General features: G+C 59.8%; 1 protein-coding gene across 5 annotated transcripts in view; it reads left to right on the forward strand.

Moving 5' to 3' along the window:
* The window catches only part of SARDH (sarcosine dehydrogenase), a 63,467-nt gene that overhangs the window by 23,167 nt on the left and 14,933 nt on the right, over positions 1–25,367 (forward strand). For 4 of the 5 annotated variants that reach the window (XM_043916388.1, XM_043916389.1, XM_043916390.1 and 1 more), the window contains exons 13-19: positions 2,303–2,444; positions 5,084–5,167; positions 7,144–7,257; positions 12,677–12,815; positions 14,292–14,405; positions 15,807–15,954; positions 19,889–19,982. In XM_043916388.1, coding sequence (XP_043772323.1) covers positions 2,303–2,444; positions 5,084–5,167; positions 7,144–7,257; positions 12,677–12,815; positions 14,292–14,405; positions 15,807–15,954; positions 19,889–19,982 — 835 coding nt within the window. The remainder of the gene's footprint in view (positions 1–2,302; positions 2,445–5,083; positions 5,168–7,143; positions 7,258–12,676; positions 12,816–14,291; positions 14,406–15,806; positions 15,955–19,888; positions 19,983–25,367) is intronic. The other variant, XM_043916392.1, reaches the window with a different exon arrangement.

Consider the following 25,367-nt stretch of genomic DNA (forward strand, 5'->3'; position numbering starts at 1 on the left):
GGGGCCCCTTTGTGGGTGCGTGCAGAGCTGCCACCTCTGCCCCGGCCAGCTGGGGCCTCGGGGCACAGATTGGAGGGCAGAGGGCCCCAGGAGGGAGACCCCCGAGAGCTATGACCTTGGGGGCTGGTGGCTGGGGGCTGTGGTCTGGTCCGCCCACTCTTCTGGCCCCGGCAGTGGACCCCAGGAGACGACCAGCTGAAGACGTCAGACCCGAGTGGTCCCCGAGGTGGGACTTGGTGCCCACCCCACACCACGCCCCGTCCCCACATACGGGACGGCCGCCACCCCCAGGCCAGCCGCCAGCATGGCACCTGGGGCCTCTCAGCACTAATGAGCGGTTCTGCCTCCCCGGCCTGAGCCGGGGTGGAGATGGACTGTGAGGAAGGCGGGGCAGGGGAAAGAGGGCCCTGCGTGGGGAGCGGGGGGCCGCAGTCACCCCCGTGCTCAGACACGCAGGGGGTCGGAGCTGAGCCCTGGCCTGCGTCACCTCCTCCTGTTACACGCAGAGGGCAGGCTCGGGCACGGAGGTGATGACAGGGGGTCACCTGTGGGGTAGGCTCCTGGGGCGGGACCCCACCTGGTGGTCTTACAGGGGGGCTGTGGCACCTCCTCTGAGACAGGTTCTCAGCCACCCCAGCACCCCCTGGTTAGCTGTGCGGCCCTCGGCCAATTCCCCTCTCTGATCTGGGTCTCTCCACCCGTGAGATGGGGACAAGGGTCCCCTCTCCCAGCGGCAGTGTTTGAGGTTCACAGTATGGATGTGTCCACCCGGGGCCTGGCCTAGGCGGGGCCCAGAGCATGGGCCGTTGGTTTAGGAAAGTCGCTGGGGTCCTGGCAACCAGGAAAGGAGAGGTCACTCCTTACAATGTCAGGAGGGAGGCTGGGCGCAGGCCCCCGGCTGCAGGCTCCCCTGCCCGCCCGTGTGCAGGTGGAGAACGGCAGCCTGGTCTATGCGGGCCCCGGGGAGTGGCCCTCATCCTGCTGACCCCTGCTGGGGCTCTGGCTGAGCAGAGTGCCCCCTCCTGACACCCACGGGTGTGAGCAGAGGGCCGGGGGGGCCGGTCCAGACAGGCAGGATCTGTCCGTTCGGGGACCACCCAGCCCTGCCACGGGCCCGGCCCCCTCCTTGGTCCTGGCTACACCTGGGCCGCCTCCCCAGACCCCCGTCCGTGAGCTGCCTTCGGGCTGAAACTCCTGACTGGGCGCAGGCGGGTCTCCTGTCCCGTGCAAGGAGTCAAACCAGGAGCTCCGCACGCAAGGCCGCTCTGAGGACCAGCCCCGGGGCTCTCACAGCCGGCTCCCAGCCCTGGGCTGGCCCTGGAGGCGAGCCCCTTACGCGGCAGCAGCCACTGTGAATGGAGTCGGCATCAGAACCCTCACGAGTGTGGTCCCGCTGCCCCGCCCAGATTGGGGCACCGCGCAGAATAGAATCGCGTGCGAACCGAGGGCCAGGCAGGCGCCACGAGGCCCGGGCAGGCTCCCTGAGGATGGCAGCGCGGTGGGCACACAGCCGGCGGGCAGGGCCCTGAGGGACAAGCGAGATGCCCACAGGCGGGGGGACGGTGGGGGCTGGAGGGTGCTGTGCTGGGCGCCTGAGAGCTGGGCTGAGCCCGGGGAGGGCAGCGGGGCCCAGTGGCTGTGCTCAGTCTGGCTCCGGCAGCCCCATGGTCCAAGGGGGCCAGTCAGAAGGGCCGTCAGGTGGCCCGGCCATCACGCCCGTGAGCAGGCTGGGGGAGGTGCCTGAGCCCTGGGGGAGGCGCCTCTGAGCTCGGCGGGAAAGGGTGAAGGCCTGGTAGGTGGAGCTGGACACCCCTGGGGGTGACGTGGCTGCACCTGGTGCCCCCCCAGCGGCCAAGGGACAAGCCTGCGGGGATCCTGGTCACAGCGTCCCTGGGTACAGGGTCCGCAGACACAGCTAGGGTCTCCAGATGAGCCTCTGTGCCTCTTGAGGGGGTCCCACCTTCACCTCTTGTTTCTGCCGAGGGGGCCCTGCGGAGAAAGGGGCCCTCCATCACACCTGCTGACCCCAGACTCTGAAGACCCCAATGTTAACTTCCACCAGAAGGTCCGGGCTTCTGGGCCGCTCCCCAGGAGGGCGAGGGGCGTGGCTCACCCCCAGCGCCACCCCAGCCTGAGGCCCCGCACCCACGCATCTGGTCCCTGTGCCTGACGGCTGTGGGGGCTGCAGGCAAGGAGGCTGAGCTCCCCAAGGTTTGGGGGCGCCCGAGGCCCCTCGGGGGAGGACTCTGGGAGAGGACGAGGGTCCCCCGGGCGGTGACGCGCCCCTCTCTGTCCACAACAGGCGCTTCCACCACTCGCTCACGGGCCACGGCCTGTGGATCCGTGAGCGCAGCCATGAGGCCTATGCCAAGAACTACTCCGTCGTCTTCCCCCACGACGAGCCTCTGGCTGGACGCAACATGCGGACAGACCCCCTGCATGAGGTACCCCAGCCCCACACGCCTGCTCTGAGCTGGCTGCAACACTCTCGGGGGGTCCTGGGTGTGGGGCGACAGCGTGCACGCAGCACCCTGGCTGCAGGGCACATGAGGTGTCGAGGCGGCTGGTTCGCTCCCGGCATCTGCGGGTGAAACGCGCTTGGAGCCGCATCGCAGGCGGGGGAGCCGCGGGGGCAGGTGTGTGCAGTCACCGGTCAGGAGGCCGAGCCAGGCAGCGGCCTGCCTGGGCCGTCGTTCCTCCTGACAAACTTCTACTTATACGATGAAACCCATCGTCGGGTGCCCTTTCCTGAGACCTGCCCCTCGGCACTCTGCCAGGCCCCCAGCAACCCAGGCTCCGTGCCCCTGTTCCTATCACCCCCATTCCCTCTCCATTCCCCGCTTCCTTGTCCTCGTCTTGGGCTGCATGCTTTGCTTACCAGTCTGCGAGGACCCAGCCAGCGGGGGGCTGGGCCTGTCTCTGGGTGCAGAGCCTGACTCTGGATAGATGCTCAGGGGATGCCCGTCCCCTGGACGGGTGGAGCGGGAGGCAGGCAGCAGGCTCAGTGAGCAGGTCACATTTACAGAAGACAGAGCCTCCTTCCTCTGAGACCAGTCCCTGGACCCTGGAGGCAGCTGGCATCCACGCACACTCCCCGCTACCCCACAGGACAGAGACACAGGTTCCTGGGCTGCCCTGCTCTCCGGCCTGGCCTGGAGGGCCCGGGGGGAATCTTGGGACCGCCGTGGGTTCAGGTTCCCCGCGCCTACCACCGGACTTTCATCACCCACACTGTCCATACGGCTCCAGTGCTTCCCAAGGACACAGGGTTGCCCCACGACCCTGGGGTGGAAGGAGCCAGGCGCAGACAAGGTGCCCAGACATGTGCAGTTGTGCCCAGAGGGGACTTGGCGGGCGCACAGCTGTGCCCCCGGGGAGGCATCTGCATTCACGCACGCCTCCGATTCCTCCTCAGCAGCCCCCTCGTGACTCCTCCTAGCCGCTGACGGCTGACGTGTGTGTCGCTGGGGAGGCGACTTGTCTTGGGCGGAGGCGTCCCCATTCTCTCTGGAGGGGAGCAGGTTTTGTGTCCTTGGTTCCCAGCCCCTCGGACAGCCAGGGAGACGTATCTGGATGTCACCAGTGGGCATGTGACGGCGTGCACCCTCCCCCTTGAGGCTGGTGGCCCACAGGGAGGGGGAGACACAGGCCGTCTGGGCCTCAGTGCCCGTTGGTCCTGGCTGGCACTTGTAAGTCCTGCCAGACTCAGCTTCCGAGGCCCACTCCTCCTGGGCTCTGGACACAGCTGGGTCCCGGCCCCAGGACCTTCCAAACCCAAGATTGGAGATATTTTCTTCCCCACAAACCGCATTTATTTTCAAAGAGATCTGCCACTGTAATAACTTACTGAGTCTACTGTACTTTTTTATTGTGGCAAAGTGCGTGTAACATACAACTTGCCATTTGAGCGTAAAGTGCTCAGTTCAGGGGTCTTCAGGGCCTCCACGCTACTGTGCGACCATCACCTCCAGCTAATTCCAGAACGTTCTCGTCACTGCAAGAGGAAGCCTTGTACCTGTTAAGCAATAATTCCTCATCCCCCCCGCCTTCCAGCCTCACAGAAGTGAAAGTGAGTGAAAGTATTAGTCGCTCAGTCGTGTCTGACTCTGCGACCCCACGGACTGTAGCCCGCCAGGCTCCTCTGTCCGTGGGATTCTCCAGATGAGAACACTGGAGTGGGTTGCCATGCCCTCCTCCAGGGGATCTTCCGGATCCAGGGATCGAAGCCGGGTCTCCTGTGTTGCAGGCAGATTCTTTACATCTGAGCGCCAGTGCTTCACTGTCTGTCTCTGGGAGTTGGCCTCGTCTAGTCATTTCTGTGAATGGGATCATACACTATGTGGCCTTTGGGGACTCGCTCCTTCTCCTTCGCTTGCTCCTGGGGTTCATCTGTGATGTAACAGGTGTCAGAATGTCCTTCCTGTCGGAGGCTAACACCCCGTCACATGGACGGGCCACACTCGTCACCCCTGCATCCGTCAGCTGATGGGCCTCTGGGCTGTTGAGAACGTGTGTGTGCACAGCTTGGCTCTTCCCTGGTTTCGTTTCTCCGGGGTGGACTCCTAACTGTGGGCTGGCGGGGTCCCCAGCTGTCCCATAATGACGCCACCAGCAGCGGGGCTCAAGCTCATTTCTCACCGTGCTGGGCGCTGGGTGATCAGGGGTAAAGGTGCCCACTGCCCGGTCCCTGGTGAGGGCCCTCTTCCTGGCTTCAGGACGGCCGTCTCCCCGCCGTGCCAGCTCCTCCTGCCCACCCTTGGGCCCTCATGTTCCCTAATCCCCTCCTCTCCGGCCCTGTCCCAGGTACAGTCACTCTGGGGATCGGGCCTCAACACAGGAGTGTGGGGTGCAGTTCAGTCCACAGGAGAAGCTTATTCTACCGACTGGGGATTCCTAGGGCAGGCAGCTGGGGTGCTGGGGGAGCCCTGGAGCTGGACTCAGGGCCTGGGCTCAGGTCCCGGGTCCGAGCACCGGCACCTCTTTGTCCCGCGCCCCCCGAGGTGTCAGGTGGCGGGTCCTGGCCCCCCTGCCCCGCTCTGAGGGTCCACTGGGCCTGAGTCTGCTTGCTGTGCCCCCCCACCAGGAGCTCCTCGCACGAGGCTGCGTGTTCCAGGAGCGGCATGGCTGGGAGCGGCCGGGATGGTTCAATGCCCAGGGCACAGCTCCGGTGAGTAGGCCCCTGGCACACGCCTGGCCCTGCCCTCTGCCCACGCCTGCGTCTGCCCCACCGGCAGCGGCTGCACACCTCGCTCTCACCGGCACTCGGGAGCCTGATGGGCCGTGGGGCGGGAGGGTTGTCCGGCCTTTGGAGAAGCCGAGCCCCTGCCGACCTGCCTGGTCGGCCCGTGATCTCGGGGCCTGCCACAGATGTCACTCACCGCCCACAGTGCCCGGCCTCCCACCGCCCAGATGGGCCAGGGGCCCGGGAAAGCTGGTGCTCTACAGTGAGGAGGCCGCACACGAGACTCCCCCATTTACGGGAGAAATTAGAGCATCTTCTCATAATTTTGTTCATATATTTTTGGCAGCTGCAACTGCTAATGTGAGTAGGAGGATTTAGCACAAAATTATGCATTCCGTGTGTTAGTTTGTAAGTTGGGGTTTTGCAGTGTCCTGGCCTCTGGGTGCCCTCCTGGGGGCTCCCACCTCCCACCCAGTGCCTCCCAGGGAACTGGGTTCTCAGAGAAAAGAATGGAAGCCATCCTGCCTGTGAGACGCTCAGGCCCTGGTCTCTGGGGCAGGCAGTGTGATGCTTTAATAGAACCTAGGGGAAAGGAGTGGGTCCAGGTTTGTACACAGGAGAACTTTCCTGTGGCTATACTTCAGCGGCCACCTTCCAAGCGCGACCTATCTCCCATCTCCATAGCAACCACATCCCAAGGCAAGTGCCTGGTGGCTTCCGGGGTCAGCAGAGAGGAGGGGCCCACACAGACCCCTCTCTGCCTCCAGCCTGATGCCTGGAAGCCCCTCTTCCCCAGAACCTGTGCACAAGGGAAGGAGACCAGAGCCGGAATCAGGAACACACCCTTGGTTCTGAGATGGGTGGGCTTGCAGACCCCCACCCAGGAGCCACCCTGGGAGACCAGGGCATTGGGCGACCGGAAGTCCCCTACTCCCTGCTCCCTGGCCAGGCTGCAGCGGACTGGGGTGTTCCTGCAGGGGCCTCAGGGGCCAGTGGAAGCCACCTGGGGGGCCAGGGAGATGACTTCCTGCAGAGACTCCTATAAAGGCCTTCCCTGGACCAGGGCTCAGCCGGGAGTCGGGGGTGGGGGGTGAGGGGGTACTTGGAGGAGCGGAGAGGCCCAGTTCAGTCAGGACCTCACCCTCAGTGAGAAGAGACGGGGCGGGGCTGGCCCTGCGGGGGGTGAGAGGGGATGGGCTTGCTCACACTTTCCCATGAGTGGCCCCAGAGTTGGGAGGGAGGGGTGGGGAAGGAGGGGTGCCATCGGCGGCAGCAACAGGACTAGGAGTGGGGTGCAGGGTTCTGGGCCTCCATGAGAGCGGCTGGCCAAGCACAGGAGCGGCCAAGGCGAGAGGCGCCGCGGGCCGGCCTCCGGGGCCCACCGCCCGTCTCAGGCCAGGCAGTCAGGGCGCTGAGGGACTGGAGGCAGCTGGCAGTCTCTCTGCACCTTGGTTTCCCCACCTGTCCAGAGGCTCTACCCTCCTGAAAGTGCAAGGCCCTTTGAGCAGGGCCGGCCCGGAGCAGGACCGGGTCCTGGATTGCCATGGCAACAGCGTCCGGAATCCTTGCTGCAGCCACCCCACCCCCGACTCTGTCTCTTCTTCAGCGGGCTGACCCCTGGGCCTCATCCCAGCCCCTCGGCATTGAGAAGGAAGCCCTGGGGTGGCCCCCGGGGTCCCAGACAACCCGCCCTGTTGGCCGTCCAGGCCCCCCTCTCCCCACCCGAGCACACCCCACTTCTTCTCCGTCTTCGGGGCCCAGCCCTCCCACTGCCACGGTGACTGTGGGGTCACTCGTGCCGTGTTGCTGGCAAGCCTGAACCTTGCCTCCAACCGGCCTCATCCAGAACGTGCTGCCCCGTGATGGGCGTGGGGGCTTGGCGAGCGCAGGACCAAGCTCTGTCCGTCCTATGGGCCTCGGTCTCCGCGGGACCCAGCTGTGACACCCCCCTCCCGCCCCAGGTGCTCCCCTATGACTATTACGGGGCGTACGGGCATCGTGCGCACGAGGACTACACCTACGGCCGGCTGCTGGGCCAGGAGTACACCTTCAGCTTCCCCCCGCACCACGACGTGGTAGGTCCCCCACTCCAAAGGGACCGAGAGCTGGGCATCGCTTTCGGGGGGAGGTGCCCTGGGGAGGTGCCTGGGGGAGGTTCTCGGGGAGCTCCGGCTCTCTCCCAGCCGGCTCCCTGTACCCCCATCCCCGTTTTGGGGTGACTCAGTTTTGAGGCAGAATCAGATGCTCTCCTCCACCCTCCGGCTGTACCGAGACTTTGCCAGGGGCAAGGCCTGGTAGGGGCATCAGGGCCGGAGGAGGCGGCCCGGCCTGGCTCAGGCTGTGTGGTCTTGGGCTGGGGATTCACCTCTTGGAGCCGTTCCCAAGTGTGACTGTGGATGGCAAGCCCCCCGCCGGGTCCGGGGTCGTGGTTCCCGTCTGCCGCTCTGACTGAGCAGACGCAGGACAAGGAGGTCCAAGATGGGGCACCTAGGCGGTGAGCAGAGGCGACCCCAGCTGGGGCCCGCTCGCCGCCCCACTTGCCCCAGAAATGGGTAGGTGAGGCTGCTCCGGTGGCCCCTGGTCCCTTCCGCGCCTGGCTTCTAGGGGCCAGGCCTCCCCCAGGTCTGCATCGCGCTGGATGTCCTCAGCGTCTGCAGAGAAGACGACTCCAGTGTCCCCGCTGAGACACCCAGCTGTTCTGTTACAGAGGAGAATGTGCTGTGTCCCTGGGCGCCTGGCCGAGCGTGCAGGGGGGTGAAGGCCCGCTCAGTGCCTATGCTGGGCTGGGGTCACGGCCTCTGCCCGGGGGGGTCCCCAGAGACGGGAGGCCTGGGAAGCCTACTGGATGCAGGACCCCTGTCAGTCTTGTGGGGCCCCTCGATCAGAAGCGCCTGGGCTGGGTTTAATGCTCTGCTGTTGCTGCTTGCAAATTCTGAATATATTTTGAATGGGGCCCACACTTTGACTTTGTACCCGTGTTCCACCTGGTCCCATAGGGAAGGAACCGCACGTCCCCCCCGAAGTTTGCTCTAGTGAGGGCATTGGGGTAGAGGCTTCTGAAACGGGAGGGGAGGCATGTGCCTCTGGAAGTCCAGGAGGCCCTGGGGGCCGCCTCTCCTGGGAGCGAGCGGGGCTCCGTCTGGCACCTCTGCGGGGTGGCTTCCAAGGCCCGCAGGGTGTTCAGGCCCTTGAGAATGTGGGCGCCAGGCAGGGGTGCCAGCTCTGCTTCCTGGCTGCATCCCAGCAGAGGCGCCTCAACATCCCGGAGCAGGAGACGCACGCTTGTTCTCAGCCTTGGCAGCTTCCCCAGCTCGGGCAGACGAGAGTCGGCCTGCAAGTCGTCTGGGGGTTGGATCTGCAGCCCCAGCAGCGTAAGCGAAGGCACCCTGATGCCTGACGGTAGAGGGGAGCCGTATAGGGTGGTGGGGTCTGGACAGTGGTGAGCAGCGGCCTTTGGGGCTCAGGAGATGAGCCAGTGGGGCGCTGTGTGGTGGCCACTGCCCCGGGAGGGAAGGCAGGGAGCTGGCCCCAGCTCTGGCCAGTTTCCCTGGTATGGAGACTTGCCATCCGCGCCCTCCCTGCTGTCCAGCTGGAATCACTGAAGACACGGTGGGGAGGATGCCCTTGGGGGCTTCTTGGGGCCGGGGCGCTGCTGGACAGACCCAGGCTCCATGGTTTGCGCTTGTGTAACCCTGAGCAGACCACGCACCGTGCCGGGGCCTCAGGGGGCAGCTGGCTGTAAGGCTAATTGTAGACCGCTGGCCAGATGCTGGTAGAGCGTCTGAACCGTGGGATGGGGGAGAAGGTGCGGGCTCCTGACCCTCCCGTGGTCTCTGCCCCTCTCTCACCCCAAAGTCACCTTCCAGAAGCCTCCAGTCTAGGTCCCGTCTCTGTAGATGTGTCGTATCTGGACATTTCACGTAAGGCGCTCACACAGCGGTGGTCTTTTGGGACTGGCCTCTTGCACCGAGCTTGTTTTCAGTGTTGCCTCCACGTTTGAGGACACGTCAGTGCTTCGTTACTTCTTTTTCAGAACAATATTCCATCACAGGGGTACACCCCTTCATATTTACCCATTCACCTGTGGACGGACACTTAGTTGTTGGGCTTTGGGGCTATCGTGAATAATGCTGCTCTGCAAATGTGTGTACAGGTTTTTAGGCGAATGTTTTCAGTTTTCGTATCTGGGAGCGGGGGCACTGGGCACGTGGTGATGCCATGTTTAACATCTTTGGGGACCTGCCAAGGGTTTTCCAAAGTGACTGCACCGTTTTACGTCCCCACCCTCGGTGGATGGGGTTCTAATTTCTCCTTCCTCATCAGCACTTGTAATTCTGTTTTTGGTTCTAGCCATCCTAGTGGGTGTGAAGTGGTATCTCAGTGATCTGAGTTGCATTTCCTTGATGACCAATGATATTGAACATCTTTTTATGTGCTTATTTAGCCATTTCCCTATCTTTTTTGGAGAAATTTCTATTTGGATATTTTGCTCATTTTAAAATTGAGTTGTTTGTCTTTTTATTGGGTTATAAGAATTCTCTATACATTCTGGATACAAGTTCCATATCCGATTTATGATTTTTAATTATTTTTTCTCTTCTGTGTGTTGTCTTTTTGCTTTTTTAATGACATCATTGGTAACACAAAAGTTCTTAATTTTGATGAAGTACAGCTTATGTACCTGACATGGACATGAACTTGGGCAAACTGCAGGAGATGGTGAGGGACAGGGAAGCCCGGCATGCTGCAATCCTTGGAGTTGCAAATAGTCGGACATGACTTGGTGATTGAACGAAAACTACAGCTTACGTATGTTTTCTTCTGTCCCTTGTGTTTTTGGTGTCATATTTAAGAAGGTGTTTCCTAATCCAGGTCACAATGATTTACTCCTGTATCTTCTTCTCAGAATTGTATAGTTTTTGGTCTTATACTTAGGTCTGTGGTGCATTTTGATGAAGCTTCGTGAAAGGTGTGAGGTAGGGACCCAACTTCAGGCTTTTGCCAGTGGCTCTTCATTTGTCCAGCACCATCTGGTGACGGTTACTCTTTTTCCCGTTAAAATGCCCTGGCTTCCTTGTGGCAGATCAGCTGACCATAAAGGTGAGGGTTTATTTCTGGACTCTCCATTCCAGTCCATTGATCTATATTTCCATCCGTATGTTTGTACCATTGTCTCGAGTACAGTAACTTTGCAGTAAGTTTTGAAATCAGGAAGAGCAGATCTTCTAGCTTTGTTCTTCTTTTTCAAGATTGTTTTGAACATTCCAAGTGCCTTGCATTTCTGTATGAATTTTACCTTCGATTTGTGAATGTCTGCCAAGAAGCCAGCTGGGATTTGGCAGAGACCCTGTCAGATCCGTAGATCAACATGGATGCTACCGTCATCTTGGCGATAGTAAGTCTTCATTTTGTAAACATGAGAGGCCTTTCCATTTTTAGGTCTCCTTTAATTTTCTTCAGAGATATTTTCTAGAGAGTACAAATTTGCCATTCATTTGTTCAATTTATTTCTAAGCCTTCAAAAGCTCTTTTTGAAATGGAATTATTTTCCTAATTTCACTTATTGCTCACTGCTGTTGTGTATAAATGACTTTTTTTGTTTCTTGTATATTGACCCTATATCCTCCAGCCTTGTTGAACTATTTTATTAGCTATAATAGTTTTTTTCAGTGAGTTCTCTAGGATTTTCTATATGTAAGATCATGTCATCTGCAAATATAGTTTTCCTTCTTCTTTTTCATTGTGGATTCCTTATATTTCTTCTTGCCTAATTGCCCTGGGGAGAACGTCCAGTACAATGTTCCCTGATGACCAACGATATTGAACAACTCTTTATGTGCTTATTTAGCCATTTCTGTATCTTTTTCGGATAAATTTCCATTTGGATATTTTGCTCATTTTAAAATTGAGTTGTTTGTCTTTTTATTGGGTTATAAGAATTCTCTATACATTCTGGATACAAGTCCCTTATCCGATTTATGATTTGTAATTACTTTTTCCCTTCTGTGGGTTGTCACTTCGCTTTTTTAATGATATCATTGGCAGCACAAAAGTTCTACCAGTACGATGTTGAGTGGAAGTGGCAGAGAGGACCGCCCTGTCTTGTTCCTGATCTCAGCAGCGGACATCCAGTCTCTCCTCATTAAGTGGGATTTTGCTCATGCCTTTTATCAGGTCAAGGAATTTCCCTTTTAGTTGTAGTTTACACGGAATTTTTAATGAACAAGTGTTGGGTTTTGTCCAGTACTTTTTCTGCATCTAATGAGATGATCATTTGGTTTTTGCCTTTTGTCTCATCAATATGGTACATTACATTGATTTGGTAATGGTGAGCCATCCTCCCATTTCTGGGATAAATCCCACTTGATCACGTAATCCTTTTTATATGTTGTTGAATCTAGTGTGCTAGTATTTCACGGAGGTTTTTTGTACCATAGTCATGAAGGATATTGGTCTCTGATTTTCTTATGAGGCCTTTGGTTTTGGCTTTGGGGTAATGTTGGCCTCATGGGAAGAGTTTGTGAAGAACTGGCATTAATTCTTCTTTGCATGTTTGGTACAATTCACCAGTGAAGCCATGTGGGCCTGGGCTTTTCTGTGTGGAGAGTGTGAAATGACTGAATAAGTCTCTTTTGGTTATAGGTCTGTTCAGACTTTCTGTTTCCCCTTCAGCTGACTTCAGTGATTTGTGTCTTTCTGGGCATTTCCATTTCATGTCTGATTTATCGGTGGACAGTTGCTCACAGTCGTCCTTACAATTCTGTCCTATGAATTGGATAGCGACATCCTTCTTTCATTCCTGATTTTAGCACTTGGAGTCTTTTCTGATTCTTGGTAAGTTCAGTTAACGATTTGCCAATTTCACTGACCTTTAAAAAAAAAAACAACTTTCCATTTTGCTGATTTTCTCTATCTCTTGAGACTTTTGTTTATTTCCTTTCTAGTCTTCATTATTTCTTTCCTTCTGCCTGCACTGGGCTTAATTTGCTTTCCTTTGTCTGGTTTCTCCAAGTGGCGTGTGCGGTGACTGACTTGAGAGCCTTTGCAGGTCTAGCGTCCAGATGAGCAGGGTGCGGCTCCCTCCTGACAGTCTGCGTATGTTGTTGTTTCCTCTTCTTTCCTCTCCAAGGGTTCTCTAACCCTCCTGGTGACTTTTTCATTTGATCCACTGGTTTTTAAGGAGTGTGTTGTCTAATTTCACTTATTTGTGAACTTCCCAATTTTCCTTCTGCTACTGATTTCTAATTTGATTCCATTGTGGTCAAAGAACATGTTTTGCATGACCTTCACCCTTTGGAGTGTATCCTCTCACGGCTCCCGTTCTCTCTGGGCCTCCTGCACCGGCCGGGCATCCTTCCCTCTGCCTGAGAAGAACGTGACCGTGCGTTTCTCGCTGGAGGGGAGGAGAGGGTCTTGGAGCCCAGTGCTGTGGGGTCTTTGTCGGGGAGACAGGTCCTGGAGCCCCCATGGCACCCCAACTCTGGAACCTTTCAGATCAAGAAGGAGTGTCTGGCCTGCAGAGGGGCCGCAGCTGTGTTCAACATGTCCTACTTTGGGAAGTTCTACCTGGTGGGCCCGGACGCTAGGAAGGCTGCCGACTGGCTCTTCTCGGCTGACGTCAGCCGGCCCCCAGGTACGGAGCGGGTGGGCCGTGTGCCTCTCCCGCCTCAGCACGGCCCCAGCACAGAGACAACGGCAGGCTGACCCTGTCTCTCTGGGCTTGCGCAGCTCACGGCTCTGCCCCCCAGCCTGGCCCTGGGCCCCCGCCTCCAGACCCCTCTGCCCTGGTCGCCGAGCCCCAACCAAGGCCCCCTCCACCTTCCTCTGCGTCCTCCGCTACCCGCCTCTGACTTTGTTCCAGACGGGATTCGAGGCAGCAGGCCCTCAGAATGGTCTCCTGGTGCTGGGGAGCCTGTCCACCCCCCCACCAGGAATGCTCTTCCCATAGCATTTCTAGAACTCAATGAAAATGCAGGATGCTCACTTACATTTGAATTCGAAATGAAGGATGAATAATCCCGTCGTGTAAGTGTGTCCCAGGCAGTGTTTGGGATCCTCATTTCCCCTTTTTTTTGTTATCACCCATGCCCTTAGCATCTTCTCCACTCATCTGCCCACCCCCAAACTCTCCCAGCCCCATCGCTGTTACTTCCTAGCCTTGCTGCACCAAAATACCGCCCTGAGTGGCTTTAAACAACCCACATGTGTTGTCTTAAGAGTCTGAGGCTGGAAGTTCAAAGTCAGGGCCAGAGACCGTGGGATCTGCTGGCTTCCGGCCGTGGCCGCCGGTCCACAGCTTTCAGCTACATCACTCCAGCCTCTGCCTCCGCGGTCACATGGCTGCCACCCTGCATCTTCTTCTTCTAAGGACACCAGTCGTGTTAGATCAGATCCACTCTCATGAGCTCTGGTCTTCTTAACATGATCCCGTCTGCAAAGACCCTATTTCCAGATAAGGTCCATTTTTCAGAGGGACTGGGGTTTAGGACCTCAACATACCATTTGGGGAGACACAGTTCAACCCATTACACTGTGTATCCAGCCAACCCATCCACACACCTCATCACATGCGCCTGCTACTCACCTCTGCTAATCCCGCTCCCCCCATTCATCCTGCCAGCACCCTTCTACCCACCCACCCACCCCCTCCTCCCATCCATCCCTGCCCCTACCCTCTCCCCACCTCCCCAGTCATCCCCCATCCACCCCACCCATCCATCTTCCATCCACATATTCATGTATTCAGCATTCATGGAGCTTCTGCTATGCCAGGCTTGGCACTGGAGCACCAAAGTGAATGAGATGTAAATCCTGCCCTGAAAGTGTCCCAGCGTGCGGGGGTGGGGGTGGGGGTGGGTGGGAGGGATGGGTTGGGAGGAGTCACATTTCAAAAAAAAATATAAGTCTCCTTGATCCTTCCTCCTCCGAGGATGGCAGTGCTTGGTGACCTGCCCGTCCCTCTCTGGGTGATTCAGTCACGGTGGCATCACCAAGCCGAGGGGCCTATCAAGGTCCCCCCAGGAGTCTGGCCAACGTTGCCCTGCCCTGAGGGGCTGCCCGCCCTGCTGAGCGGCTCCGCCCCCTCCTGGGGTCTGTCTCCTGCCCGCAGGCTCCACGGTGTACACGTGCATGCTGAACCACCGCGGGGGCACAGAGGGCGACCTGACCGTCAGCCGCCTGGCCCCCGGCTCCCAGGCCTCCCCGCTGGCCCCTGCCTTTGAAGGTGAGAGGGGCCCCGAGGTCCAGCAGCGCCCCGACGGCAGCCTAGCTCGGTGAGGCGGCGGCCAGTGCAGGACTGGCAGGAAGGGCTTCTGAGGCTGCTCTGCAATCCCGCCTGTGCCCGCTGTGGTCAGGGCCTGGGAGATCAGAGGTCTTGCTTCAGGCTGAATGCAGCCTTTGTTCGGGCGGTGATGCTGAGCGCTGAGCGCTCGGTGGTTACGCCTTTGAACCTGCCTGTCCTGCGGGGTTTCAGGGCGGCCGCAGCGTGGGTGTGCTCAGCTTGCCTGCCCGGAACAGGGTGAGCCAAGGATAAGGCCATGCCTCCCACGTGGAGGGAGAAGTTACCTCCTTCTGGCCTCTGGCATCTATGCCGAGTCGGCTGTCTCGGTTCCCAAGTAACTCCCAGGCTGAGGGTGGGGGCAGGTCCTTGGAAGGTCCGCAGGTCTGGGCAGAAGCTGACGCCTGGAGCCTTCTGCAGGCCCTCAGCTTCTGCTTGCATGCCTCCTGTGATGGGGAGCTCAGTGTCCATGCTCCTTGTCAGCACGGGTCTGATACCCTGAGCGAGGTCTGCTGCCCATCACTCCAGCTCCCCCCGCCCACACCTTGGCGGCCGTGGGAGCCGTCTGGTCTCTCGTGTGGCAGCCCCTCCCATTCGGGAGGGAGAGCGGGGGCCGAGATCCACAGACAGTGGGCAGCACTCCTTTCTCCAGGGACCCAGAGCCGCACGGCCATCTGAGGTCACCTGCCCGGAGCAGTGGCTCTCAGGACACTGGGCGGAGCTGGGCTGCCCTCCGCTCAGCAGTTCCCGGGCGGCGGTGTGGCCCAGTGGCTGCTCCACAGGCCGTGGACTCAGAGCTGGCTACAGGCCAGTCTCCTCGTACGTGGGGCCTCTCTGAACCTCAGTCTCTTTTTTGGAAACTGGAGGGTGCTGACGCGTGTCAGCCTCCGGGGGAGGGTCAGCGGTGCGGTGCCTGGAAAAGTGCCAGCCCCCGAAAGGCCGCTGTAGGGAACCCTGGGATTGGGGCGGGGGCACGGGAAAGTGGAGAGAAACGGGGGCTGGTGAGGATGCTGTCTCAGAGACGGACAGAGGCCTGTCCGAGGTCTCCCAGCACTGGTGGGAGGTGGGGTGACGGCGCTAGGGCCCTTACGCTTCCTTGGATCACAGACCCTTTGAGAAGGGGGAGGAAGCCTCGGACACGCCCAGAAAATGTTCCCTTGGCATTTTGTCCTGCGGGTGATGAGACCCAGAGCCCCATCGGGAGGGTCCCCCGCCTCGGGCCTGGGTGGCTCACGTTCACAGGAGGAAGGCTTGTTTCCTCATCGGAGGCCTTGGGCCGCCGCTCCCAGCCCTGCCCGCTCCCGCCTCCCCGCAGCCCTGCTCTGAGTCCCGGGGCCTCTCCCGCAGGCGACGGCTACTACCTGGCCGTGGGCGGGGCCGCGGCCCAGCATAGCTGGTCCCACATCAGCGCCGCGCTGCAGGACCGGAGGTTCCGGTGCCAGCTCATCGACAGCTCCGAGGACCTGGGCCTGCTCAGCGTCCAGGGCCCGGCCAGGTGAGGAGAGGACGGGGGCCCGAGGGCCGGGGTACGCCTAGTCACTCTGTCTGGGCCCGAGGCAGAACCATTTACTGGTCCAGAATGGGACGTGGTGGCTAGTGAGCTGAACGTGCCGGTGACCCCCAAGAGGCCAACCAGGAAAATGCTTTTCAAAGCCCTGGGATACGGAAAAGCTCTTAATATATGACTCACACTCAACCTTACAGTGAGTCAGTATCTGAGGATTCAGGGGTCGTGGAAGGGCCGGCAGGGGTGTTTCTGGCTGGTTGATATGGTCTGAGAACTGTGTATGCCATCTCTGAGTGGGCGGAGCCAGACTGGGGTTCCCCGTGCCACCCTGGCTGAGAAAGGTGCTCCGCACCAGGAGGACACCGCTCCCCCCAAGCACCTCCAGCGACTAGGTCTACGGACGATCATTCGCTCCTTGACTCATCCTGTGAGCGATTACTGAGCTGCGTTCCCACCCACGAGGAGCCGGCTCCCAGAAGGCCCTTGGATGCTGGCTTCTGCCTGGAGCCACAGGACGGTCTGAGGCAACGGGTCACCTGAGCACGTGTGCATTTTGGAAAGATCCTCGGGCTGGGCTTCAGAGAAGGGACTGGGTGGGGGAGGTGGTGGAGGGCCAGGGGGCAAGCACAGCATGTTAGCATCGACCAGTGGGATGCCTGGGATGCGCCAACATCCGCTCCATCCTGACCCTAGCCCTCTGAGGTGGTGAGAACTGTTTTCTTTTCTTAGTGTTGAAGAAGAGAGGGCAGCGTGCCTCCAGCCAGGTTATCCCCCAGCTGCTCGCTTAGACGAAGCACAGCTGTGTCCGTGGATCTCCCTGTCAGCCTGGGGTCATATCAGGGTCCCTGGTCGGTGCTGTCAGACCCCGCCAAAGGGTCTGTTTTCCCTTGGCCTTGGAGCTGGCCAAGCTGACAGCCCCCGGGCTGGGTCCTGGGTGGATGGACGTCCCTCCCGGGCAGAGCTGCAGGTGGCTCTGCGCGTGCCCCACCTTGCCCAGAGGCACACGGCAGACAGGCAGTACGTACTCGCGGAGTCAGAGTTGGTCATGTACCTTATCCATCAAATGCTGGACTTCAGGCTGCTCATGAAAACCAGTATCTGTTAAGGGGACCTTGGAGGAGATACTGGAGGAAATGGGGACTCAAGCCTTGGCACTCTCTGAAGGGACAGTGTTTCAGACAGAGGGAGTGGCAGGTGCAAAGGCCCTGCGGCGGGAGGAAAAGCAGCGAGGGCAGGGCTGTGGGAAAGGATGAACTCAGAGGGCCGCGGAGGCCAGACTCGCAAGTGCAGAGGCTGCTCCTCCAGGAGAGGGGGCTGAGCGGAGGAGGGGTGCGGTTGGACGTGGGCTTTAACGGGGTCTCTGATTCTGGGCCAGAGTGTGGGAGGCAGGCAAGAGCCTCAAGGGCCAGGGGATTGAGGGACTCCAAAGAGGGAGTGATGAGCTGTGTCTGGGTGGTCAGCGGGTCAAGGAAGACAAAGACTAAGCATCAACAGGTGGGTTTGGCGGCCTGGTGGTTCCTGCGGACTTGACGAGGGTCATCTCAGGGATGGCTGGGTGGGGGCGTGCTGAGACAGGAGGGGAGGACAGGAATGGGGTGTGTGGAGGGAGGCCGAGCTTGCCGGCTGCAGCAGGAGAACTGGGATGCTGGGATTCTGCAGAAAGATGCATGAACCACGCTTGCCCTGGCCTGGCCCGGGGAAGCACCCCATTCTGCAGGGCGGGGTCTGCATTTCTCCCCTGGGTGAGCTGACATCCGCATCTCTGGGCTGAACGGAGATTGGGGGTCCTGGGCTCCTGAGTGCTAGGCAGTCCCCGGAAGCTTCATTGCCATGGCGACCTTGGAGAGGGACTGGGTTATTTCTGGTGTGGTGGGGAGTGAGTGGGCAGGGGAGGGAGGGGGCGCCAGACAGACTGATCAAGGCGCGGCCTGCGGGGACAGGCCAGCTCTCCCAGCCTCATTATAAGCTGCTCCAGGAGGGCGGCGAGTGACGATTGCCAGGGCAGGAAGACGCGCTCCCCTCCTCTGGGTGATTTCTTAACTTTCTCCTCCAAACTGTCCTCGCTCCTTCAAAAATAACCCGAAGTTTCTTGTATGAATAATAATGTCACCAGCACTGCCGATAAGGGCTGAACTTTCTGAGCTGTTCCGTGGGAAGCGTTTCATGGCACCCGGACCATGGGAGATGCTGGATGACCTTCCAACCAGTAGAATTTTCAGGAGACAGTTCATAACTGATGGCCCAGTACAGTAGCCTCTAAGCCATATGTGGCCAGCGAGGCCTTGAAAGGTGGCCAGTGAGACAGAATTTTTTTGTTTTAATTAACGGAAGCTCAGCAGACCACTCGTGGCTGGTGGAGACAGCCCGGGGGCAGTGGTCACTGTTCCATGATTAATACCCAGGTGCTCGGCTCAGGGGGTCTGGCTGACGCCTGCCTCACTGTCCTCATAGGGCCATGAGGGAGCCCAGAGCTAGTTGAGGGGGGACAGTAAACCTGAACCTGGCCTCTGCTCAGAGCCTGTGCCCTCTGGTGCCACCTGCTGCCCACTGGGGGAGGGACAGCCCGTACCCTGCAGACCTGCGTGCCCAGTTTGGTGCCCGACTGGGGACCCCTGGCCCTGCTGAGCCCAAGTTCCAGCTCCTTTCTCCTTCCCCTGGGGGCAGACGAGGGAGCAGCCCTGGCCCCTGCCGCCCAGGGCTGCAGTGTAGACAGGCTTCTTGAGGACCAGGTGTGTTCTCCAGGGGCGGGCGTGCGTGGGTGCCCGGGTGTTACATAAGGATCCTGACACACTTCAGCGGGCTGGGCACCTCGGGCCGGCGTGGGTGGGCAGCTGAAACTGGCACCGTGTGGGGGCGGGGATCATCAGGGTCGGAAGTGTTTCTGGGCATTGGCTGGGACCCTGCGAGGCAGAAATGGGAGTGGATGAGAGCTGTTTGCTGCCGATGGGGAGCTGGCCCAGCAGTGCAAAGCCAGCCCACCTTCCATCAGTCCCATTTACCAAATGCCCTCTCTCTGTGCCAGGCACGTCTGCAGAGGGGGCCCTGTCAGCACGGAGCTCCCGGTTCAGTGGGGCAGGTTTGCAACCATGAGAGGTGCCCTGGCAGGAGACATATTAGGGCCACGGGCTCAGGCCGTGGGCGTTGACGGGAGACTTGATCCAGACTTAGGAAATCAGGCTGCCAACTGGCTCTTCTCAACTGGGAATCAGGGAAGGCTTCTTATAGAAGGTGACAGATGAGCCAAGACTTGAAGGATGACGGAAGATTCAACAGGGGCCGGGACGCTGGAGGGAACGTGCGATAGTGAACTCGGCCGGCAGGGAGGGAGGCGAGAAGCAAGGCACCCCAGAAGTGAGGGCTTCCACGGACACTGGGAGGTCTCAGGCGAACCATCAAGTGTGGGCGTCAGACTCTTCCGGGCACAGTCGGGCAGAGGGCTGAGGAGAGAGGCCCCTGCCCTTGGGGGGGCTTTGGCAGGTGGGGCGTTAACCGCTTAGACAGCTGCCCCAGGCCTGGGTTCCCCATCTGAGAAAGGAGACCCAGGGCTTGGCTGTTTCTGTCACTGTTTCTGATGAAGGTGCCTTTTTTTTTTTTTAATTTGAAAAATTTTTTTTGGCCATGGTGCCTGGTATTTGAGATCTTAGCTCCCCCACTGGGGATCAAACCCACACCCCCTGCAGCAGAAGTACAGAGTCCTAGCCGCTGGGCGGCCAGGGAAGTCCCGAAGGCGCCTTTCTCGTGTGACTGGATCTTTGCGCATCTCCGTCTCGGTGCGCTTTTATTAACAGCATGTTTGCTGTCAGTCTGCCCCGTGAGGACAGGACCTCGGCCTCAGAGCCTTCCCAGCCCGGGGCGCGCACCCAGCCAGGCTTGGCAGGTGTGTGTTGCCCTACTTACTGACCAGCCTTGTCCTTGCTCACAGCCGGGCCATTCTCCAGGAGGTGCTGGAGGCCGACCTGAGCGACGAGGCCTTCCCCTTCTCCACCCACAAGCTGGTGAGAGCCGCCGGGCACCTGGTAGGTAGCAGCTGCCCAGGGGCCCCCGGGCTGTGGGTGGCAGCAGCAGCGTGCGGCCCGGGGACAAACCCGGGGCCTGGGAGTCTTGTGCCCTTGGGCAGGTTCTGGATCTCCCTGGGCCCAGCTTCCCTGCAGTAAAGTAGGGGTCCAGACGGTCATGCCCACCGGCTGTTAGGGCCTCGGAGGAGGAGTGGGGGTCCAAGTTGGTGCCTGGCACAAGTCGGGGGCCCGGTCCCAAGCTTCTGCCTCAGCCTTGCTGCCTCTGCGGCTACCTGCCGTCTCCACCTCTCAGGCGTGGGGCACACCCTCCCGCATCAGCATGTTTCCTGCGCGTCCTTGCGGGGCTCGGGGCTGGGGACAGTGGTCATTGCTGCTGCTCCTGAGGCCTGTGTGTCCTGAGCAGAGAGCTGGTTTTCCTGACTGTCCCCCCTCCCCCGGCACCGTGGGAGGGGGCACGGACTGCTCGGGGTGCCCTGCCAGGCCCCTGGGCAGCACCCTTGCCCATCTCCCAGCTCAGAAAGTCGGGTCCTGGGGCCAGAAGCTTCTGAGACTGTGGACAGCTCCAGTGGACCCGCCATCCTCCAAGACCCTGGGCCAGGTCCAGGGTCCAGCTCTGGTCAGCGAGCACGTCCTACTCCTGGACTTTGGTCTCCTTTTTGGAAAATAAGTGTCACGATTTCCACTCTGACTTCTTGGGGCGAGGTGAGGAGCAGGCGGTCAAAGTAACGTCAGCCGCTGTCGGCCAAGGGCTCACACGGCTCTGGCTTCACCCTCCCGGCGGCGTGAAGCTTCTCTCAGGGCTTCTGAGCCCTACGCGATCAACTACATTGAGGAGCGGGTATTCGGGGCGGGGGGCTTTGCAGCATGTGGAGCGGCAGGCCCGGCCTGCACCCCCTGGATGCCAGGAGCACCCCAGACGTGGCCGCACGTTCCCAGGGCAGGAGCCCCGTGGCGGCGGGGGCAGCACTGCTCCATGACGGCCCTGTTAGAGGTGTGCCGTCACCCTGGAGGTGGTCACGGCCACGTGTGTTGAACGAGGTCTTCCGGCAGCTCCTGATGTAGGAAATGTTACCCCCAGGACAGGTGCTTCCCCAACCTGACCGGAGAAGTCGGATGGACTGCCCAGGCCCCCCCAGCTAATGGAACATAAAAAACCGCGTGACTATGTGTCAATAACACAGACAAGGCTGTAAGGAGGCAGGGGGTGGACAGACAGCCGGATCTGAGGGCACCCCCGCTTTTACCCTCCTCGCGTTCATCTGGGAGCTTGCGGGGAGGCGCCGAGGAAGGTTCCAGATCCTGGCCTGCAGAGGGGCGGGAGGTCACGCAGTCTGGGTCCTGTTAGCAAGTAAACAGTGTCTCGCTGACGTCAGCAAGGAGGCTGCCAGGAGGAGGCAGATAAAGGCGCTCTGCTCTGCCTGCGCTCTCGGAGGCCGCGCTGGGGGCAGGAAGCGGGGCTGTCTCTGTCTAGCTCGCTTCCTGCCTCCTGGGTGCAGCGCTGCCTGCCAGGACCAGAGAGGGTGTGCATCTTGCGAACACAGCACAGCTCCGCCCCAGGCCACTGTGGCCGCGGGCCTGCCCGGAGGGCAGCTCGGGCCCTCTCGGCCCCCCCTGGGGTGGGGGGTCTGTGCAGTGCCCCCCACTCGGGAGTAGGGGTTCTGACGTGGGATGTGGGGCGGGGTGGGGGGGGGGCAGCTGGCGTGGCTCAGCCTGTGTGTGGTTCGGGGATTCGTGTGGAAGAGGAGCAGGTGGGAAGGCCTCCCCTCCAGCTGAGGGCCATTCCAGGGAGGCGCTGGGGGCTTGGGCTGGGACAACGGGCTCCAGCTGCCTCCCCACACCCACCCCGGGGGGCGGGGGGCAGCCCTTCCTGGCCCTGGCTGCCTCCCCAGGCCTGGCCCACGGCTGTCTGGCTGCACATTGGCCTCTGGGGCCTGGGAGCCAGGCTGGGCCAGTGGAAGCAGAGGCCAGACTGCAGGGTGAAGCCTGTTCTGGGTCGACAGGCACAAGGTGGGGGCCACAGGGTGCTCGGGGGCAGAAGTGGGGCGCAGAAAGTCCGTAGGCTGCTTCTCTCCGCTGCCTCCCCCCACCCCCCGGCAGCTGGCTCAGTGGTTCTGTCGCAAGCACCTCACTGCTTGCCCCATTTCCAACTGCTGTGTGGGGCCTGGGTGCAGACCTCATCCTGGCGCGACCCCTTTGGGTGCCCCCTTGACCTCACTGAGCCTGCCCTTTCTCGCCGGCCAGAGGGTCTGGCCAAAGAGTTGACGGGCGTCAGTGTCTCACTGTAAATACCGGGAACGTTCATAAGAGACGAGCAAGTTAACGAGAACTCCTCCAGTTCCACCGGAGAGAAAGCCCGAGGTGAACAGAATGTTTCCTTCCGCCGTCTGTCCCTTACCTCTGCCTGTAAATTCTAAAACAGAAGCAGGATCGTCCCACAAACTGTACGCAGTTCGTGCACTTGGCTTCTCTTAGGACACTGTGGGGATAGTTTTCTTGTTCCTCGAAATACCGCCTGAGATTGAAATGCTAGCGTTACCCTCTCTAGGGCCGGATGCAGGCCACTTGGTCGGGCCACTTCTTCTCCTTGGAATTGCTCTGTGACGGGCTCCCCATGACGGTGGGCCTGTTATAACTTTGATTATTGACCTGGACACGTTGCTTAGAACCAGGACCCAGAAGCAGAGGTGTCCCAGGGTCACGGCCCCAGCCTTCCGGGCCGAGCAGCAGTCCTGCAGGATTTTCTGCCTCCCTTCTGGGGGAAGATGGGAGAGACACTCTCCAGGCGCGGCCCAGCCCACCGGCTCACACTCAGCCAGCGTGGGTGCCCAGCTGAGTTCTGGCCTTCCCTTCTAAAGTGCAGGGTCTCTCCCGGGGCTGAGCAACAGCCGCCCCTGGAGTTAGCTCTGGGCATGTTGGCTGGGAGCCCACCACGTCAGGGGCTCGTCAGGCTCACAGCCTGGCTGGTCTTGGGGGCAGGAAGGATGCTGCAGCCCCAGCCCAGCCTGCACTGGCCCCCAGGCCTGGGCGGAGAGAGGCCGCAGCCCTTACCGCGAGCCAACAGGGAGTGAGGGGGTCCCGGGAGCACGTGTAAGGGGCCATTCCAGTCTTGCCTTGGCGACCGCACCTCCCCCTGAGGCCCCACTGGTGGGGCTCTGGTCCAGTGGTATCGATGTTATGACCTCGCGGTGGCCGGGGCCACAAGTTCCCAGATGGTCCCAGAGGGTGGCGTGAAGGCCTCCCCATCCACCGGCCTGCAAGACGGTGGCCAGCGGGACTCAGGCCGTGGGAGCTGGGCTGGCCGCTGCCCCGGGCCCGCCTGAGGCAGCCTCACAGGCAGACGGGGAGCTGGGAGCCGGGTCGGCCCGGGATCTGGGGGTCCAGGACACAGTCCCGTCAGGGCCCAGCAGAGCTGGGGTCCAGCAGGCCTGGCTTCTGGTCCTACCCCCAGGAGCCCCCTTTCTTGGGTCAGTTTCCCCATCTGTCACACACAGCCATCAGTGTCTTTGAGCTGTCCTGTAAGTCTGTCCAGACGTCCTGAGTGCTCTGGATCCAGGGGGAATTTCATGTTCTCCTAAATAACATCAACACGTGTTGACACCAGTTCCATCAATGTTGAGATGCTGGGGCGGGAGTTCAGGGCCAAGTCTTTATGGGAGATAATTGGTCGCCAGCCAACCAGCTGCGGGAGAGGAATGTGTGTGTCTGAGTCATCGGCCAGACCTCCGGGTCACAAGGGATGCGCGGGACGATGAGGGTCAGAGCCCAGAACCACAGATCCCGCCCAAGGGTGGGTGAGCGGGACCCCGCTGCTGCCGTGAAGACCCACCCTCACGGCAAAGGCCCAGGTGGGCGACCGTGGCTGAGCAGTGCCACCAGGCGCGCCATGTCCTAAGCAGAGCAGCGCCGTTGTTTTGCAGCAATTCTGAGATGCTTGGATGGGCCCCAGGCTTCCAAGATCCTCACATTCCTGTCGGAAGAACGGGGCGGGAGCTGTCCCCTCGGCTGCCAGCTGACCAGATGTCCTCAAGGCCAGCGAGGTTTCCAGTGTAGATCTGCTCCCGGCCTGGTTCTCAGGGAAGACACGCTGTCCCTGAGCCTCAGCCGAGGACGGGGGCCCCTCTGGAAAGCAGCAGGTGCTGGGCTCGAAGCTCATCTTGAGGCCACGTGATAAAGCAATTTTCTTCTGAAAATTAATTTTGGGTCAAAAGGAAATTGCATTTCTTTTCCTGACTGTGTGAGTCTCACTACTCGGATTCCATTAGTCCAGGGTGGACTGTTCTCCCCCGCTGCATGCCTTGTACAGAGGCGGGAGGCCCGTACCTTCATAGAGCCTGGGTTTGCCAACTAGGTTTTAGCCATTGCCTGAAAAGTCGCTTTGCACGATTTGTGCGAATTCACCACGGCCCTGGAGAGACAGAGTGTGTGTAGTCGAGAAGGACATGGTGGCCAAGGCCACTATGCAGGGCTATCTGGTGGGGACAGTGACAGCTTCTTGCCGTCGAAGTGTAAGGACAGGGTGTGGCTGGAATGAGGTTGGGGGCTCTGAGGCACCCCAAGAGTGTGCTTCAGAGATTCCGGAAGTTCCTCCAGGGCAGAACCTTTTTCTGCAAGGATATTCCGACCCTGCAGTCCCTGCCTGTCTGTAGGTGCGGGTGAGGTCTTTCTGCGGGTGCCCCATACTGTTTACCTTCTGATCCTCAGAGATGGCCAAGTTTGTGAAGTATAGTTTGAGCATCACACCTTTTTTTAAAGATGTATCTATTTATGTATTGTCTGTGCTGGGTCTTCGTTGCTGTGTGCAGGCTTTTTCTAGTCGTGATGAGCAGGGGTGCCTCTCTAGTTGCGGGACACCATCTCTGCAGTGGCTTCTCGTGTTGTGGAGCGCAGGCTCTAAGGCGCACAGGCTCAGTAGTTGGGGCTAACAGGCTTCGTTGCTCTGCGGCCTGTGGAATCCTCCTGGATAGGGGATGAACCCGTGTCCCCTGAATTGGCAAGCAGATTTTTAACTACTGGACCACCAAGGAAGTATCACACCTTTTATTTATTATTATTCTTGGAAAATTGGTTTCCAGTCACTATAACCTGCCACCACCATCACCATCACCACCATCACCATCACCACCACCATCACCACCATCACCACCACCACCATCACCATCACCACCATCACCATCACCACCATCACCACCACCATCACCACCATCACCATCACCACCATCACCACCACCACCATCACCATCACCACCACCACCACCACCACCATCGCCATCACCACCACCACCATCATCACCACCACCACCATCACCACCACCATCACCACCACCATCACCACCACCACCACCACCATCACCATCACCATCACCACCATCACCACCATCACCATCA

This window comes from Cervus elaphus, chromosome 11 (assembly GCF_910594005.1).
Source record: "Cervus elaphus chromosome 11, mCerEla1.1, whole genome shotgun sequence".
Lineage (NCBI taxonomy): Eukaryota > Metazoa > Chordata > Mammalia > Artiodactyla > Cervidae > Cervus > Cervus elaphus.